General features: G+C 29.4%; 4 protein-coding genes across 4 annotated transcripts; 3 read left to right on the plus strand and 1 right to left on the minus strand.

Moving 5' to 3' along the window:
• The first annotated feature begins 1,270 nt into the window (after positions 1-1,270).
• Positions 1,271-1,996, plus strand: LOC108455025 (uncharacterized). Its single transcript, XM_017753650.1, has one exon. It carries the CDS (start codon positions 1,271-1,273, stop codon positions 1,994-1,996), a length of 726 nt encoding a protein of 241 aa, XP_017609139.1.
• A 2,634-nt stretch (positions 1,997-4,630) lies between these two features.
• LOC108455026 (putative F-box protein At3g25750) lies at positions 4,631-5,985 on the plus strand. The gene is made up of 2 exons (XM_017753651.2): positions 4,631-4,646; positions 4,731-5,985. The coding sequence occupies exons 1-2, from the start codon at positions 4,631-4,633 to the stop codon at positions 5,882-5,884; spliced, it is 1,170 nt and encodes a 389-aa protein (XP_017609140.1). The 3' UTR covers positions 5,885-5,985.
• Positions 5,986-6,283: 298 nt separating this feature from the next.
• On the plus strand, positions 6,284-9,768 carry LOC128280489 (protein TIC 214-like). Its single transcript, XM_053018659.1, has 3 exons — positions 6,284-6,385; positions 7,380-7,435; positions 8,906-9,768. The coding sequence occupies exons 1-3, from the start codon at positions 6,284-6,286 to the stop codon at positions 9,654-9,656; spliced, it is 909 nt and encodes a 302-aa protein (XP_052874619.1). The 3' UTR covers positions 9,657-9,768.
• A 1,129-nt stretch (positions 9,769-10,897) lies between these two features.
• On the minus strand, positions 10,898-11,752 carry LOC108456149 (uncharacterized). Its single transcript, XM_017754747.2, has one exon. The coding sequence runs from the start codon at positions 11,485-11,487 to the stop codon at positions 11,059-11,061; it is 429 nt and encodes a 142-aa protein (XP_017610236.1). The 5' UTR covers positions 11,488-11,752; the 3' UTR covers positions 10,898-11,058.
• Between the last annotated feature and the right edge of the window lie 8,380 nt (positions 11,753-20,132).

The following is a 20,132-nucleotide window of genomic DNA, read 5'->3' on the forward strand; positions in this document are numbered from 1 at the left end:
GTTAGAAAATTGATGTGCAAGACAAAAAATACAAAGGCCACAGTTATAAACAACATTATTGATTAAGTTGATCCCACTCCTCCTGTGGAAGTCCCCTGGCAATTGTATCAGAATCTGCATTTGTTCTTTGAAGAAGAGACCATGAAAATCCTGCTTCTAGCTCATGTTTGACCCCTAGATACTTCTGTAAATGCTCAAACAGCTGTAGGAAGTAGGAACAACAAACACATTTCTGAACATGTGCCTTCACATATCTGACATCCCTTCATAATATAATAGGAAAAAAAAAACAGACGAACACAAACTAGAACAAACCCTACAGAAGAAGAGGAGATAGAAACTAGGCCTTCAGGATGCATCAAATCAGTAAGGGAAAAAACCTAAAAAACAAATTCCTAATCAAATGATATAATATAAGGTAAATCTACCAAATTAACATATATTACACACCTGAAACACAACCTTTCTGTTTAAAGAATACTATAATAAAAACGAAGCACTGCATACAAAATATAGAAAATTATTGCTAACTTCATGACAACAGCTCTACAGTAACCTACAGCGACACAGGAATATCGTTGTCTTACCAACATTATACATCTGTAAGAAACAACTAATGATACCCAAATACAGAGGGGGGATTCAGAGGCATGAAAAGATTAAGGGGCAAAATAAAAAACAAAATCCAACGTCAAATGTCAAATGCCATAATATACAATACCAGAAAACACATATTACAACCCTACACGAACCGTTTCTGTTAAAAAATATTACCGAGTGAACATAACATGCAAAGAAAATTTTATAGATTTGAATTGCGTTTCAATGAATCCTAATTCAAAAGCGCTTTGGAGTCTAAGTCTAATCGAATTGGGTTTCAATGAATCCTAATTCAACAAGGTATTAGAGTCTGGGTCTAATTACTCTTCTCTTTCCAACTTATATGTATGTTTATGTATTAAGCCATAATTATCAACTTGAGCTGCTATCTCACAAAACCAAATTTCTCTACAACAGGAATCATATATTATCATAGTTTTCATTAAAGTAGATAAGCATGAATTCAGGTGAGTTGCAGTATTCTTAAACCATTAGTTATTTTAAATAAGCTACTTTGTAACTTGAATAATGTTTAGTTTTGTTACTTACAGATTGGGCAGGGTTACCTAGTGAACTTGTTGATTTGATATTACAAAGGTTGGCTTTGGTCTCAGACTATTTTTGATTTGGTGTAACATGCACCGCGTGGCACGACGTTGTAAGGAAGAACATGAACTACTTGTTGTCCCAAAAGCACCCCATGCTCATTGTCCCTCTCAAAGCCCAAGACGTTTGGAACCTATATAGCATCAAAGACAACAAGCTTCTTCCCTTGCCATTCCAAGTACCATACGTTGACCAATTTGTAGGCTCTTCCAAAGGATGGTTGGTCACCGTGGATGACAATTTAGTTGTTTGTTTACTCAACCCATTGTGTTTGGTCCCCGGGAAACAAATCGGTTACGATCCGAATACTTACATTACTCTTCTTCCGTTGGACCCTCCATGCAGTGTTTTTAATCACATTTGCAAGATTGTACTTTCTGCTAATCTGACATCAGGCCCCGACGATTACATAGTCATGGCAATATTCGGCGCCGATCATCATGTAGCGTATATTAGAGCAAATAAAGAGAAAGAATGGACTTACGTTCATCATAATTGGGGTGTACTTCGTGATCTTATATACTACCGAGATTGCTTTTGTGCAATTAATTACAGAAGTGAAGTTATTTATTTTAACGTGGCTGATAGATCGTTTTTCAAGTATTTGCCTATAAATTGTAATGTAAATCTAGAAAATTTGAAAGCGAAAAATCTTGTGAAGTCGCTTGTAGGAGAGCTATTGCTGATTGAAAGAATAAAGAGGTGGGATTGGCATGGGAAATTGGGATACAATTATACAAAAGGAGCCAAAGTTTGGAATTTGAAATTAGACTCGGAGGGATGGGAATGAGGGAGATGAAAAGTATAACAAATTGTGCTTTGTTCGTGGGTGATAACATCTCTTATCTGTTGTGGTATTCAATTTTTGTGGATGTCAACCAAATTGCATATACTTATATAGATGACTATGAGAACTTTTTATATCCATCAATGATTCTAGAGAATTCATATGCGTTAAAGTATGCCAAAGACGTGGGTGTATATAATATGGAGACTCGAAGCTTTACTCCTTATGACACCGCCAAGGATGATGTGTGGTTGGTTGATACAACAAAACTTAGGATTGTTCCCTCCTTTGTAGTTTATGAGCCTGCTTGATACACTGTTATAACATCTATTATTCTTTTACATGTAATGCTGCATTTCAAACTCATCAACTCTTCCATATATATATTTCATATTTGGTTACTAAAATTATCTTCAATTTCTATTAGCATTGCCCATAATTATATATTGGCGATGTCATATTCTGTATTTATTTTTAAAAATTATTATAGATGTATGTGTGGATATATACATTGTTAATACATCTAATCTATGAATTATTAGAAGAAGTGCAGAGCTGGAAAATTGTTGAGGATGAAGAGAAAATTTCGATTAGTTTTGACGACAAAATATTCTAAATTATATTAGTATTTATAACTTTGTTTGCATCATTGTGTAAACCAAAACAATTGTTGAATATAGATACAATGAATATATGTTGATAAGAATGGTATTGGAGGAGCTTATTGATAATGCTGATTTATATGTAAGCCACATGTGGGTGCCTAGAAAGTGCAAGCGAGGTATTTGAGAAAATGACAAGAAGAAAGGTAATATGGTATTGGAGAAGTCATTTTTCACTTCATCATTTGGAAAACAACTAAAAGCCAATGTTTTTTACATACTAGGATAAAAACAAGTTATGTATACAGCATTACAACTATGTTTTAACAGCACAATCATTTCTGGGAACAGCATTAAGCCACTGACAAGCATTTCTGGGAACAGCATAAGAACCAAAATGTTGCTGATATCAACTCAGGAACGTCTTAATAACAGTCAGCCAGAGAAAAAGACATTCAAGAAAAGGTGCGCTTCTAAAGTTAAAAGAAACGGAAAAAAGACAAGCCTTCATGTGTCCGCCTAAATTACATGTCCAATGCCAATCAAAGGAAGATATCCTTAAATTTTATTTGACACTAAACATATTTAGGACCCCTAACCATAAGCTTAGTAACTAAAACCTTAAAAATGAACGTAACTATTATGTTTAAAGGAAGAAATTGTATTAACACCAGAATACTAGATCTAACTTGATTAATTGACTCTATTCAAGTAACACAGCCCCTGTTTCTCAAGAGGGTTGGACATGGGCCAGGGAGGGGGGAGGGATGGAGAAAATGAATAAATTGTCCACCTAAACTTAAGTGCCCAAGATCCTTGGAACTGGAGTTTTGTTTCCCCTGGTCTCATGTATCCCCTATATTCAACACTCACAAATATCTCTTCAACTCCAAAGCACGCATTGACCCGGAAGTTTACAAGTAAAACTTGAGGGAAAAAATTAAAACAAAGGACCAACCGTCATTTGTAAATTAAAACATTGTAGAGCAGATGCACAAACAATGCAGAAATACCTCTAGATTTAAGCAGCTCTGATGAAATGTTGAGGGGCAACTGTCACAACAGATTAGATCTCCACCTTCTTCACAATGCCACAAGTATCATCATTTGGGTCATCACCATCAACGTCAACAGAATGGAAACCAATGTGCTCAGCTTCCTCTTGTCTTTTCGAGGCATCTACTTGGCACTGAAGGAGAGAAACACCAGAGTCCAAGTATATATTCTGGAATGACGCGCGCAATTTGCTTCCAGCATGAATCTCAAATTCAGAAGCTTCCATATTCTTTGATCCTAGCTGCAGAGATGTATTGCTATCATCTGAACCCCATTCAGAAACCTTATTCTTCCCGGTTGTTGGTGTCTTTAGCAAATTTATTTTCTTTTTCTCTTTCCTAGCAAGTGGAACAGGTTTCTCAAGAAGTTTCGTCTCAGAGTACAAGGACGGACGAACATGCAAGTTCAGGCCATTATAGATATGTTTATATAATATAATCTTGATAGCTAAAAATATATTACATTAATAAAATAATAAATTTTTATATTACAAAACCAAAATATATTGTACTTCATTTAATTTTTAATATGATATCTATATATCAAATAAGTCAAAAGCATTATATATATATTTAGCTATCAAGATTATATTATATTGCATTAATTATATTATAAAGCATTATATGGTATTATATTATATTTAATTTTTCGTCTTCTCCAAGTCGTGGTTTGGAACTTTTGCATTATATTGGTTTTGTTTTAATGAAAGTAGATTTGCATAAGGGTTTTAGTTGGATTTCAAATAATATTTTATAGATTTGATTTGGGTTTCAATGAATCTTAATTCAACAGAGTATTGGAGTTTTAAGTCTACTTACTCTCCTTTATAAATTCAAATACTAATCTAATTACTCTCCTCTTTCCAACTTATATATATGTATATGTATTAAGCCATAATTATCAACTTGAGCTGCTATCTCACAAAACCAAATTTCTCTACGACAGGAAGCATATATTATCGTAGTTTTCATTAAAGCAGATGAGCATGAATTCAGGTGAGTTGCAGTTTTCTTAAACTATTAGTTATTTTAAATAAGCAACTTTGTAACTTGAATAATGTTTAGTTTTGTTACTTACAGATTGGGCAGGGTTACCTAGTGAGCTTGTTGATTTGATATTACAAAGGTTGACTTCGGTGTCAGACTATTTTCGATTCGGTGCAACATGCACAGCGTGGCACGACGTTGTAACGGAGAACATCAACTACTTGTTGTCCCAAAAGCACCCCATGCTCATTGTCCCTCTCAATACCCAAGACGTTTGGAGCCTATATAGCATCAAAGACAACAAGCTTCTTCCCTTGCCATTCCAAGTACCATACGTCGACCGATTTGTCGGCTCTTCCAACGGATGGTTGGTCACCGTGGACGACGATTTAGTTGTTCGTTTACTCAACCCGTTGTGTTTGGTCCTCGGGAAACAAATTGATCACGATCCAAACATTCACATTACTCTTCCTCCGTTGGACCCTCCATGTTGTGTTTTTAATCAAATTCGCAAAGTTGTACTTTCTGCTAATCCAACATCAAGCCCTAACGATTACATGATCATGGCTATATTCAGTGCCGATCATCACGTAGCTTATATTAAACCAAACAGAGACAAAGAATGGACTTACGTTAATCATAATTGGGGTGTGCTTCATGATCTTATATACTACCGAGATCGCTATTATGCAATTGATTACAAGGGTGAAATTATTTATTTTAACGTGGCTGATAGATTGTTTTTCAAGTATCTGTCTATAAATCATAATGTAGATCTAGAAAATTTCGAAATGAAATATCTTGTGGAGTCACCTATCGGGGAACTATTGCTGGTCGAAAGAATAAAAATGTGGCATTGGCATGGGGATGTGGGATATAATAACACGGAAGGAGCCAAAGTTTGGAATCTGAAGTTAGCTTCAGGAGGATGGGAATGGAGGGAGGTGAAAAACATAGGAGATTATGCTTTGTTCGTGGGTGATAACAATTCTTTATCTGTGGTGGCATCCGATTTTTGTGGATGTCAATCAAATTGCATATACTTCATAGATGACTACGAGAACTTTTTATTTCCATCGATGGTTCTAGAGAATTCATATGCGTTAAAGAATACCAAAGACGTGGGTGTATATAATATGGAGACTAGAAGCTTTACATCTTATGACATCGCCAAGGATGATGTGTGGTTGGCTGATACAACAAAACTTGGGATTGTTCCCTCCTCTGTAGTTTATAAGCCTGTTTGATACACTATTATAGCATCTATTATTCTTTTACATGTAATGCTGCATTTCAAACTCATCAACTATATATACATATATATATATTTCATGTTTGGTTACTAAAATTATCTTCAAGTGCTATTAGCATTGCCCACAATTATATATTGGTGAAGTCATATTCTGTATTTATTTTTAAAAATTCTTAAAGATGTATGTGCGGATATATACATTGTTAATACATCAAATCTATGGATTATTAGATGAAGTGCAGAGCTGGAAAATTTTTGAGGATGAAGAGAAAATTTCGATTAGTTTTGACGACAAAATATTCTAAATTATATTAGTATTTATAACTTTGTTTGCACCATTGTGTAAACTAAAACAATTGTGGAATATAGATGCAATGAATATATGTTGATAAGAATGGTATTGGAGGAGCTTATTGATAATGCTGATTTTTATGCATGCAAATGTGGGTGCCTAGAAAGTGCAAGCGAGGTATTTGAGAAAATGACAAGAAGAAAGGTAATATGTTGATTAGTATGATCAAAGTGATTGGTATACATTGGGGATATGCCAATAATGTTGTTGAGTAACATCATGCAGGGGCTGGTTGAGGATGGCTCAAAAACACGTACTGCTTTAGAATTTAATACTGCTTGATTTCCCATGTCTACTGCACTATCGTCTGTAGAGGAGATTGCATGGTTTTTGATCCACAAGGACGTGGGTTTGCGAAATAAAATAAACTCACGAGATGTAGATATAACAAAACTGAAAACAGATTCCATAGTTGTAGCTTAGCATCTTCTTTCTAACTCAAGGTATTATCACCACACCCTTGCTAGTTGTTGTTATATCATAGTATGGTTCACAAGGCCTTGTGCGCCTTAAAAAAAACCTCTAATGAAGGTTCTTGAAAGAATATAAATTCAGAAAAATGCAGGTCTTACCTTGCTAGTTCTCAAGTGTTAATGTCATGTTCAATGCCCGCCATGATATATGTACATTAATTTACATGTTAAGCTCCTTTTAGATGGGTTGAGATTAATTCCGGTGCAGTTAATGATATTATATTTGGATGTAGAGTAAGGAAGAGATGCTCATCGATGAAGGAAATGGATTGAACCACCTGTTTTGATTGCTTTCCAGGAATCTCTTACTGCAGTTGCTTTCTATTAATTTATGGTCTAAGAAACAATGATCTGTTTCTTCTTTCACTTTACACCTGGAATCTGATTCCAAGTGCCACTGGTTGACTCTTAAAGGTTAGACATACAACCTCAAAAAACAAAGTATAAGGTTGACCTATCTATAACTAATTTAGTGATGAATCACATACAACATCAATAACTTAGTGCCCAAACAGGTTTTGAGACTGCCTGCAAATGATCCCAGACTTTTCTGACATTGAAGATTATTTTTCTGTGACATGTTTTCAGAGAAACATGTGAGGGTGTTTTGTTTTGATGTTACAAATTGTGATTAGTAGTGTTATAGCATCTGTTTGCATTGATAGCCTAATGACAGGAGACTTGTGCTTTTCACTTGGACTCTGACAAGGTTTGAGAGGTGGTAAACCAAAAGCAAATCAAAGGAGGCTTCTGGTTGTTGCCTGCTTCTATACAAAATTTGTCTTAATCCTTGGAACATAAAAGGGGCCTTTTAAATACTAATGTTGAACACATATCCAACATCATCTTACCAACATTTAAGGCTTTAAATATGACTAAAAACCTCTTTATATATAAAAAATAATTATCCAATAATAGAGTTTTATAAGTTAATAAGCGATATTTTAAAACTAGCACATGTTTTGAATCATATTCGAAAAAAAGCGGACACTTGGAATTCTTTAAACCTTGCTTATAGAGTTGAAAAAGTGTTCATGATAAGGCCGGAGGGTTAAGTTTCGGCCAAACTTATATATGATGTTAATACACTTTATATTTATTGAAAGCCCGATTCAACCTAAAATATTAACCTAAATTTTTGCCAAACCTATCCATATTTGACTAATCCAAACTCGTTTTATGTCCATCTATATTATTTTTAATTTAAGATTTAAGCTTTTTTATTAAAATTTTGAGTTTAGACAAATTAACATATTCTTTTAATGTTTTCATGGTGTTGTATTATATATTGATTTTATGTGATATAAATTACATAACATACATAAACAAAATAAAAATATGTTACAAAAGTATAAAATGAGCTGAGCCGAGTTCGAGTATTGAATGTTCAAACTTGAATTCAGTTCATATTTTAAATTAGTCTAATTTTTTACCCAAACTTATTATTTTAAGCTTTATACCTTTTTCCAAACTTTTCATATTTCGAATCACCTTTCAAACTTGATATATAATTTAACCCATAAAAAAATATAATGTTAATGTACTTCAAAGCAATCCATAAAAGAATTTGGTATATCCATGTTTAGAGCGTAGTTAAAGCAAAGGCTTTGCATCTTATTGCCAAGGAAAAGATAATTTATCAAATTCACTTTTACTGCTTATAGTGGAAATTAACCATAATTTAGCTCAAATCATTCAACCATATGGGAACAGTGTTGGTTCAGTCTTCTCTAATTTAGTGGAAAGTTGACTTTTGATGTATTAATTATATTTATATCAAGCCTTTAATTGAGTTGTGTGACAAGGTAATTAGATGTTAACTCAATTGAGGTATTACTAAAATATTTTTTATGTACAAAATAAGAAATATTAATATGGAGGATATTTTTATTATTTCATATTTTTAATTAAATAATATTATGATGGAATTTAAATCTAGGTACATACATATCAAACTTTTAATTTTGTCATTCCAATCAAAGCATCATCTAATTTTTATATAATTTTTAATAAGTATATTTGTTATATAATTTTTTCACCTACATCATAAGTGTGTCATAATGTAGTAATATTGAAAAGGCTTAATGCATTATTTAGGGCTTCAACTAGACAAGTGTTCCTATTTCATTATATTCCATCCAGATATCAATTCCATTTTTATATTGTCATTGACATGATTAAGAGATGTTAGTTCTACTCTATCTTTTTCTATTTCTTTTATACCAAGGAATCTAATATCCTTATACATGAAGATAATCAATTCGGTCGTTATGGTCGGATTCTATTATAGATTTCTGACCACACTATCCATAGGTCCCTCTTATATCTTCCTTCTACAAGCTCGGGTTATGGAAGAAGGAGAAGAAGGAACCAAGAAGAGAGTATCAGCAACAACTGGGTTTATTGTAGGCCAGCTCATGATGTTCATAACAATCTACTATGTATCTCTGCATTTAGCATTGAGTAAACCTCATACAATAGCTGTCCTAACTCTACCGTATCTTTTGTTGCATTTCTTCTGGAACAATCACAAAGACTTCTTTGATCATAGACGTCCTACCAGAAATTCAATGCGTAATCTTAGCATTCAATGTGTATTCCTGAATAATCTCATTATTCAATTATTCAATCATTTCATTTTACCAAGTTCAATGTTAGCCAGATTAGTCAACATCTATATGTTTCGATGCAACAACAATATGTTATTTGTAACAAGTAGTTTTGTTGGTTGGTTACTTGGTCATATTTTATTGATGAAATGGGTTGGGTTGGTATATGTCTGGATACAACAAAATAATTTAATTAGGTCTAATGTACTTGTTCGATCTTATAAGTATCTTGTATCAAAATTTAGAAATTCTATGGCTCGAATCTTTAGTATTCTGTTATTTATTACCTGTGTTTACTATTTAGGCAGAATACCGTCACCCATTCTAACTTAAAAACTAAAAGGAATTTCCAAAACGGAAGAAGTGGGGGAAAGTGAGGAAGAAAGAAACATAGAAATAGAAACAATTTCCGAAGGGGTAGGGGCTAACCAAAAATAGGGGACCGAAGAAAATACTTCTTCTTCCCTTTTTTCGGAGGAAGAGGTGGATCTGAGCAAAATCGACGAAACAAAAAAGCTACAAGTGACTTGGAAAGACAAGAAAAAAATGGGCTAACTCCACTTTGGTTTCAAAGAGACATGCTATAAAAATAGACCGGTTTATGAAACTTCTTATCTGGATGTGAATTAAGAAAGTTCGAAGTTAGAAATATTAAAAAAAAGATAAATACTTATTATGGATTGAAAAACCTCTTGTGACACTTTTTTTTTATTTTAAACGTTGAGGTTTGAACTTTTTTTTTTAAAGTTAGTTCTTGAATTTGACAATTATTTTCACATTGTGACTTAAATATTTTTAGGTTTAAGTTAATCCCTGATATTTTCTTGAAGAAAAGTTGGACTCAAAAATTTAGGTCACAACGTAAGATTAATAATTGTCAAGTTCCAAGATTTAGACAAAAAAAAATAGAAGTTTAGACCTAATATGAGAATAACTATCCAGTTCAAATCTTAATGCGAGAATAATTGTCAAATTTAAAGGCTAAATTAGAATAATAAAAAAAAAAAAACAGATTCACATGTTAACGTAGTAACCATCGTCAAATTCAAGCCTAAAAATTAATTAACCCAATAGAAAAGTATAGATTTGTAATTGATTTTAACATCTTTGGGAATTAACTAGGTCTGTTGTGGAATCTAGCTCTTATTAGTTTAATGAGATAGAGATTATTCTATTTGTGGTGTGTGAATTGATGTGATTTATCGAATAAAAAACAAAAACTGTTGTGTGAAAATTATGTTCCAAATCAAGAACCAATAGCTCTCCTCTTCATTGTTACCCAATAATATATCATCGTAGACAAACCAATAGCTCTCTCATTTCCCCCATCAATTCAATCATCTGACCTTTAAATAGCTTATCTTCTCTAAAAGAAAAATCATTAACAAAACATTTAAAAAAAAAAAAAAACATGTCATGGAAAAGAAACAGGGAAAAGGCAGTACCAAAGTTAGAATCATTTCATGTTAAATGGTTTTTTGTTTTCTTTCATAAACAGGAAAAAGAAAAGAAAAAGGATGGGAAAAATGCATACCATATATCAACATAAGCTAAGAGAGAAAAAAAAATGGGAGTTCAAGAAGAAGAAGAAGAAGAAGCCTTCATTGTAATTACATCTCCTGCACAAAAACAGTTGAAAAAAAAAGTAGTAGCCCCCAAAAGAGGACTTATAGCTATAAAATATTATTCATCTAAAGTTAAAGTAAAACCCTTTCCTCTTTGATTTTTAGACAAATTAGTACAATTTTGTGGTAGCTGATCTTGTGAACTTCTTAGAAGAAGATGAAGATGAAGATGAAGATGAAGATGAAGATGGTGAATTACGAGTATTTGAAAAATCCCCAGACCTTCTCAGCATCTGTCTCATACCATCAGCTACACGAACTGCTGGATTGGATTTGAATTTGCCACAAAATGACATATGAGCTTCAACAGCTTCTTCAACCCCAAATTGTTGTTTCTTGTTTCTACTCACTTCATCTCTAACAGCTTCTGAACATAACCCACATAGCCATTTCCCTTCAAATTTGGACTTAACTTCATTGATATAATCTTGGGTACAATCTTCTTTCAATCCACAACACTCACATCTAACTAATTCAATTTCCATAGCCATTTCACCCCTTTGCTTGAATGTTGAGGAAAGATGGGAGTCAATTTCCATTGCTATTTTTTTTTTTATAGTTGGATTTGATAGTAATGATAGAATAGGAAGTGGGATTTTCTTTTTTCTTTTTTGGTACAAGGAGTGCGTGTAAGAATATATATGTGTTTGATGTCTTGTATGAGAGATTATATAGCTTTTATGGTTGGCCTGAAAGAAAGGGAATTGGAGTTATAGAGTAGGGGAAAGCTTCCATTATTTACTCCATGTTCTAAGAGAGACAAGGCCAAGTGGAAATTGTGACAATATTGTCGGAGGGGGGGGCCTTTGGATAATAGCCCTTTCTAGCATTTAAAAACCCCACCAAGGTGGTTTTTTTTTTCTTTTTGTTTTTTAATAATGATTGATAAGGTATCGGTTCAATTTGAGTTTAAATCATTTTATTTCGAATCAGTTATAAGTTTGGCTCAATTGCATATTTAAGATGTTTTAATTTCGATAAAATTGCATGAAAACTTTTCTATTAGGAGTTAGATTCATCTATTTCTATTGTTAAAACTAACATTATACCTTAGTATGGGATGTACGTTGCATGTTTTGTCAATTTTTAATAGTAGAAATGAATGAAATTTTTAACAAAATGAACCAATTTGTTCTTTAATGACTAATTTACTCATTTTTATAAGTAAAGAAAGAAATACAATTCGACTATTAATGCAGTGACAATTAAGTGTTAAGTTTGAATTAATTAACTATTTAGTGTCTGATGAACCTTTGGTTGAGGATTCAAACCAGGATTTTGTTTGGTTATCTTCCATTATTTTTTTTGCCCTTTTTTATATAACTTTTTTATCCTACCTTTGTTGCTAAGGACTTCATAGAAAAAGTGATAAATTAACCTTTTAATAACATATTGAAAGACCCATAAATGATTCAAACAAAATATTAGAAAAAAAAAAGTGTGGGGGAATTGAAAATAGTTAAATTTTTGTTGGATTTACAAAGATAGTTAATTTTATTTTAATCTTTATCAAGAACCAGTTAGATCCTGTTTGATTAGTGGAAATAACATATGTTTAGAGTTGATTATAACCTAACCTGAAAAAACGACAACATCACCAAGATTTTTGCTTTTTATGCATTTTTCTTCCAATAATGCTAACCAAACTTTTCAGCTTGATTACAACATTTGCACATTACCTTTTCTTTTCATTCTATATATATATATATATTTTAAATAATTTATTTTATTTTATTTTTAGAGGGTCAAAATGTAATTTTAATATATTTTAATTTATAATTTAATCATTTATGGAGTGATAAGTTACTCTTTTTTTTGGGGACCAAGACCTTTGCCTGTCCCTGGATTAATCATTGCATATATTTTAACATAAAAAAAAAAAAGCATATTTATGTTAACCTAGACATTTATTTGACATTTATATATAAATATGAATAACACGAGTCTAATTTGATCTCCATTTATTCTATCTAAATGGGTTGGACTTTGATCCGGTTTCAAAAATTTTAAATTCAAACCCTACTCGTTTCATTATTCATACATTAATCAAATATTTTAAAATATATTTTTATTAATATTTATATATTTGTAATTAAATTTAAAATAATTTTTATTATTTAAATTAAATTTAAACTAAACGAAACTATTAAAATTAAAAATCTTTGTTTAAACCCGAACTCGGAAGAGGTTTGACTTGTGCCCAAAGACATCATCTCCTCCATTTTCTCATTATAATTATTTCTCTTCCCATTTTCTTTGTAACTACAAATTGCATGAGTGATGAAAGCTTCTCCTTCAAGATCAAAGATTCAAATGTTTGGATTTAAATATAAAATGTCATGATGATGATGATGATGATAATGATGATATGAGACATTTACTTTTTCCAGTACTCAAACATAAAGTTTTAACATGTTGAACCCCAAAAATTAAACATAAAGTTTTAATAATTTCAATTTTCAACATTCATTTTTCTTAATTTACTTTTTGGATAAAAATTAGTATTTTTCGATTTTTGGATGATAAATATTTTTCAAAACATTGAAATAAAATTGTATTTAAATTTCACTGCCTACAACTTTTATAAAATTAAGATTTAGTATAATCTCATTCGATTACAACATTTTCTTTTCAGTGATTTATCAAAACATGAAGTAAAATGAAAATTCAATTTTAATATCTACAATTAATTTTTTTTTACTTTTGTGATTTATTTTATAAACAAATTAAGGGAAGAAAAGAAATTCCTATCTATTATTAGGCTTGACATTTATAATTTTCGTGGTTGGTTTGGGCAGCTTTCACCTAAAATTGAAGTTTTCTAATCATGTTGACTTAATTTGGCAAAAGGCAATGTCCAATTGGGACATGTGGCTAACAACAATTAGTCAAATTTTACTTGATAAATTATAAAATTACACGTAAATTTTCATCAAATGTATAATTTAAACTGTGAATTTTAATTTAGTATAATTATATATATAAAAATTTGATTTTAATTTTTAAAAATAAATATTTTCATATGAAAAATATATAATTACTCATCTATACAATAAATGAAAATTTGATAGACAGCATTAACCGAAGGTTACCTAAACTATAGAAATCTAGTTGAATGAAAAATTAATAATAATAAATTAAAAAACCCCGTAAAAATACAGTTTAAAACTCAATTCTTTTGTAAATTTTTTAAAAACTTATTTTACGTAAGATGAACTCAAATGCACATTTTTATAAAATTTAATTTTTATTTAATATTAATTTATTTTAAAAGAAATTCAATTGACCAGTCCAAAAGTATATCACTTACTTAACTTTTAATTTTTTTAAAAATATTGTTATATTGATGACTAGAAAAAAGTGGAAGTCCACTTTTTTGGGGGATTGTTTTCAAAGTCTTTGTGCCCTAAACAAGGTGCTACTAAGTTTTTGCATAATACAGCAATTATTAATCTTCTAAAAGAAAAACTTGGTCACAGTGGGAAGTATTTTCTACTTATGATTTTCAGTATAAAATAAATAAATTAAAAAAGTATTTTGCTATCATAATTATATGTAGTTGCAACCAATCAAGTTGACTATAACATCCAAAAAAACAACAAAAAGTATTGTAATAATTCTTTCTTACCAAACAAACTACCCAAAGGGTCTTTGATATTTAATTAAGAAAATGTCCCAATTTGTGATATGGAAGCAATGACATGACCATATTACTATATAGTTAAGTTGGCTCAATTATTATTTACGTTTTATTATTTATTTTTTAGATTTAGGTCAAGTTGAACTTTGAATTATATTATTTTCCTTATTTTGGTATTTGAGTTTTTTTCTGTTTTTATTTCTGAACTATTATTTTCATTCTATTCTATTTTAAAATTATCGACATGAAAAAACTATGTTACGTGTCACTTTCTTATTAGTAATTTTTGAATAAATTAAGATGAAATTTATAATTTTGTTACTAAAGTGGGACAATAAAAATTTTAAAAACAAGTATAATTCAAAAGTTAAATCGTGACTTAAAAACTAGGGGCAAATGCAATGGTAGACAAAATCTTAGCTCCTATAGAACATTAAAATTCTTTTAAAATCCTTTGAAAATTATAAAATTATAAAATAATTTGTTAGTAAAACCTTTTACCATAAAATTTATAATTCAGTTTTCATCCTTAAATTTTTTCCTACTACTATAATTTGAAAATAAATAAAGGATTAGATGATAATTACACTTTTAAATACTGTGAAAATGATTAATCCTTGATTACCCACCACTTGGTTGGATTTTTAAGATCTTGTTTGATGATTTCCACTAAAGAAAATGGCCCATGCATATTGAAAGCTTGATTTCAATTCACATCCACTATAAAATGCTATTCAATTGATCATCATTTCTTGATTTTCATCCATCACAAACCATTCATGGTCAAATTCTACATATAGTCCCTATACTTTTTTTCGTTTTACCTAATCTTAGTCAAATCTTCAAAATGCTCCTCGAATGGCGTGAAATTTTCATAATATGCGCATAAAAACATGGTCTAATTTGTACGTACACATGGATAAAAATAACTTTCCACTTAATATAATATTATAGTTTTTGTTTTGGATAATTTTTAAAAGGGGCGAAATTGTAAAAGGTTAAGCACTTTTTGGTGAAGGCCAAGGGGATTCACGTGTTTTGGAAAAAAAAAAAGTTTATCCTTAATTCCAATTCGAAATGATGGTTTTGTTTAGCCAGTTTTTAAGCAATTACAGGATTTGGAATTCAGCTCAAGATTCCTCTATACACATGTGGTGGTTACAATCATCCATTTTGTTTGGCCTTATGTGGTGGATTTTTCTGATATAAATTTATATATATATTATTAAATTATAATATATTTAGTATGTGTGAAAAAATTATGTAAAAAAGTACATTTATAAAAATATTATTTTAAAATTATATGAAGTTTTGATTGAAATAGTTAAGTTAAAATTTTAAAAATCATATCTCTTAAGTTATTTTATTGTAATATTTTTTATAAAAATATAAAATAAAAATATTCTCATACTAATATTTTTATTTTGTAAAAATAATAGACTTTTAGTCATTTTAACTGAATTTGTGTTTAATTAACTCGTGATACCAACTCAATCAAAATTTTATATATAATGTATATATGATTGTTAAGGAAATATATGTTTGAATTATGGAAGAGAAAGGAAGTTCACAATGGTGATATTTAGGGCTTTTGTATATATTTTGATGAAGTTTTAACATGGGAGGTGTCTTGCTGTAAATGATCGAATCGTTTTGTCTTTTTCATTCTTGGTGAGTCTCCCTTATAGTATAAGTGTTAAGCTAACGAGAAGTTATTAATCAAGTCATCGAAGGCCCTTAATACGTGCATTTGAAAATGATTGAAGGATACATTATCGTGCTAAAAGGTTCTTACATAGATCATATTGCAATTGATAATGACACACATGCTATGCATGTAGGATCTTGTTGCAGGTCCTATGATTTGAGGCAAATGGCCCGATCGCGAAGAAATAATTCCTGATGAAAGCTTTGACGATCCCATCATATTTTGAACGATCTCTTTAAGCGAGACTTTAATGATCTCTTAAATTAAGTTTTATTAATTTTAGAACTTCTTTAATATTAGGCCCATCATATTTAATTTTTACCCTATTATATTAAACCTCAAAATTAACTAAACTATGACCAAATTACAACATATTTTAACCCATATTAAATATAAACTCTTGTTTGACTTCTTTGTGCGATGCTTGAAGTTATATGTATAGATATATGATTAGACAAATAGGGTATCCAACCATGGACCAGTTTTCTTAAGAATGGTGATGCAATGAGACCCCATTTTGTTAACAACACATTGTCCAGCTGACCCCATGTGAACTCCCAAACACCGGTCAAATATTGTCATCAATGTAGAAATGAAAACCACAGTATGCTTTTAAGCCAGGAATCTAGCTCTATAGATATCATAACATGGTGCTACACTTATTATTATTTCTATATAATTTTTTTTTATCAATATGTGTTTTCTTTACATTTAATATTATCCATTGTGTATGCAATTATGCAATATTTTCAGAACTAGATTAGTTAGATTAAGAATTGATAAATATATTAGTTTAAAATAAAGTAAAAATCAATTAATTTATAAATCGATATAAATCAATTAAATCAAATATTATAATTTTTAATTTTTATAAATCTTAAAATAAGTTATTTGATTTAAATAAAAAATAAATAACGAAATCAACCACTAATCTAATTTCAAAAACATCATAAATATATATATAACTACAATTTAAATTCGGGTCTATATTATTTATTAGTCTCCGGACAAGACATGGCCAAGCACGTGGAGTTGCTAAGGCAGTGTAAACTATATAGCTGCCCTAACATGTCCAGCAAATTCCAATGGCCACCATGCTATTCCCAATAAATGAACCGTGGGACCATTACTAATAGGACGAAAAAAAATCGAGAAAAAATCAGTATTTTTGTATAGATTAAAATAGTTGGATATGAATATTATTATCAACCTAAGAAAATATAGATTTCAGTATATTGAAATGTATTATTTTTCTATTAAATGAAAGAATAAATATGACCAGAATTTATAATGAAATGATTAGAAAATGAAAAATTAAATAAAAGATTAAAATAAATTTTTTATAAAATTAAAAACTAAAAATCATGATACTTATTTAAAATTATATAAATATAAAATAATTTAAACACAATTAAAATATAACAAAATGTACATATAGAAATTACTAGACCTATTAACTATATATATATATATATATATATATATCCAAACAAATGTTATGAAGCTTTAATTTTTTTTGCCTTTTTTAGGCATAACCCAACTATATATTAATAAAGTTGGCATGGCATTTATAATTTGAGGAACACATACAATTTCGTGTTCTAATTGAAAGCTTATTACATTTCAAGTTCTCAAATATTGTATAATTAAATGAGGAACGATAATGAAATATCATGAACCAAGAAATTGTATCTTCTTTTATTAATCGTGTTAGACTTTATCACCATGTATTTGCTTTGTGTTTGTGAAAAATAATTCGTTTTATGATGTTATTAATTATGGTTTAATGTGTATCTGTATATATAAATTTTGATGGAATTTAATTTAATTTAATTTTTATAAATTATTAACATAATTATTAATATAGCATTATATATTGTATAGGCAAATAATTATATTTATCTAATATAAAAATAAATTGATGTATTTATTTATTTAAATTTATATGATTAAATCAAAATTAAAATTTTAAGTATACATTTGAACCACAATTAAAGTTTCACTTATATAATTACACCAAATTAAAGTTATTTATATTTTGAGATTTATCTTCTTTTCTTTTTTCAAAATGTTACGTCATTATATAAATTCTTTTTATATGTTTTAATTAAAGACAGCTTTTTTTAAAAGATATGTTGTCTTAAATAGAAATATGGAACTATGAATAATAAGAATCTAAAGACATAATACATAGTATAAACTACAAACTACAAACGGTAAATAAGGCACTACAAATCGATACACAAATGCTATTGTTTCGCAATAGAGAGAAAAGGTAAACTGATAGTATCTGCAACATCGAAAGATGTCAGAAACAAACTAAAGATGTATTACATTGATTAAACCGTAAAATATTGCATCCTAACCTTGCCATCATCAATCCAATCTGATGATGAACACTTGTCAACCGAGAAACTATTACTAAGAGCCTCAAATGATCCACTGTATTAGTGATGTATAAAAAGCGAAACTCTCAAATTTGATATTAGAAGGTCCATGCATTTAGTGGATGAGGTTGGAATTTATTTAAAAACAATTGAATAATTATTTATAAAAAAAATAAAAAAATAAATGCTCATCACATGGACATCACATGCATTTTCTCTTGCAGTTGATTTCAAGGTTTTGTTTTATCTCCAACTTCTACTAATTATTTATATTAGCTCTAATTGGCCAGCTAATTAACATGTAGTTGTTACCCTTGGATTTCTTTAACCAATATTTTGCTGCCTGATTAATCAAAATCTTTCAACAAATAAGTTGATGTGCTTATTGCTTGATCATGACTTAAAATTATTAATCATCATTTTGACTCTCCCATGCTTCATTATCATTGTTATCATAATTGTTAATAATCATAATTTCAACATTCATAATACCTACCACTTTTAAGTTATTTTTTATACCATTTTTACTATTATAAAGATAGGCAATTTATTGGTTCGATTTAAAAAAATTTTAAAAATTGACTTAATCGATTTTATTTTTTTAAATTGACATCGATTGGCTTTATGAATAAAATCGAATAAATCAAACTGACTTTTATCAATTGGTCCAGTATGTAAATTGATTTAACCGACATTACCATGTTTTTTCGGTATTGAGTTTAATTTTTAGTTAGGTTTGGGTTTAAAATAATATATTTGAGCGTATTGAGTTTATTTAAAGTTTGAGCTTGAGTAATATATTTGAATATTGGTTGAATTTAAATGTTTTAAATATTAAAATAATAGATATTTTAAAATAGATTAATTCGTTAATTCGATTTTAGTTTTTCAAAATTAAAATGATTAAACCGTTTTTCTGAACCGAATGAACTGACCCGATAATGATCGGTTCAAAATTTTAAATAATAATTATTGTTGAAAATAATAATATTTTGAAAAATAAAATCTTAAAAATAAAAAAGCAGGTTGTCGAAATGAAAAATAATTATTTTACGCTTTATACACGTGTGACCAAAATTACAAGTGATTTTCTTTTTGGAAGTGGGTAGTTATTTAAGATTTTTAAAGGGTTGTTAAAACAAAGAATTTTAATGGGTTAAAGTATTTGGGAGGTCCCTATATTATAGGGATTGAATTAAATTAGTCCTTTTATTTTAAATAGATCAATTTAATCTTTATATTATTAAAAAATAAAATAAATTCAACTTGTAACTAATTTAACATTTATTACATAAAAATGTCTTGAAAATTATTTTTTCAATTTCAAATAAAATATTTTATTTACGGAATTATAAAAACTTTAAAAACATTAACTCTATTAAACAAGAAATGCTAACTCTATTTCAATTTAACTTTATTAGATCATTTTTAATAACAGAAAGACTAAAC

This window comes from Gossypium arboreum, chromosome 9 (assembly GCF_025698485.1).
Source record: "Gossypium arboreum isolate Shixiya-1 chromosome 9, ASM2569848v2, whole genome shotgun sequence".
NCBI lineage: Eukaryota > Viridiplantae > Streptophyta > Magnoliopsida > Malvales > Malvaceae > Gossypium > Gossypium arboreum.

What these genes read in the sequence shown, in the direction of transcription:
- LOC108455025 (XM_017753650.1), top strand. Translation starts at nt 1,271, where the DNA reads ATGAACTACTTGTTGTCCCAAAAGCACCCCATGCTCATTGTCCCTCTC.
- LOC128280489 (XM_053018659.1), top strand. Translation starts at nt 6,284, where the DNA reads ATGGTATTGGAGGAGCTTATTGATAATGCTGATTTTTATGCATGCAAA. An exon ending in AGAAAATGACAAGAAGAAAG is followed by an intron (nt 6,386 to 7,379) that starts GTAATATGTTGA and finishes TTGCATTGATAG; the next exon opens with CCTAATGACAGGAGACTTGT. An exon ending in CTGACAAGGTTTGAGAGGTG is followed by an intron (nt 7,436 to 8,905) that starts GTAAACCAAAAG and finishes AAGAGATGTTAG; the next exon opens with TTCTACTCTATCTTTTTCTA.
- LOC108456149 (XM_017754747.2), bottom strand. Translation starts at nt 11,487, where the DNA reads ATGGAAATTGACTCCCATCTTTCCTCAACATTCAAGCAAAGGGGTGAA.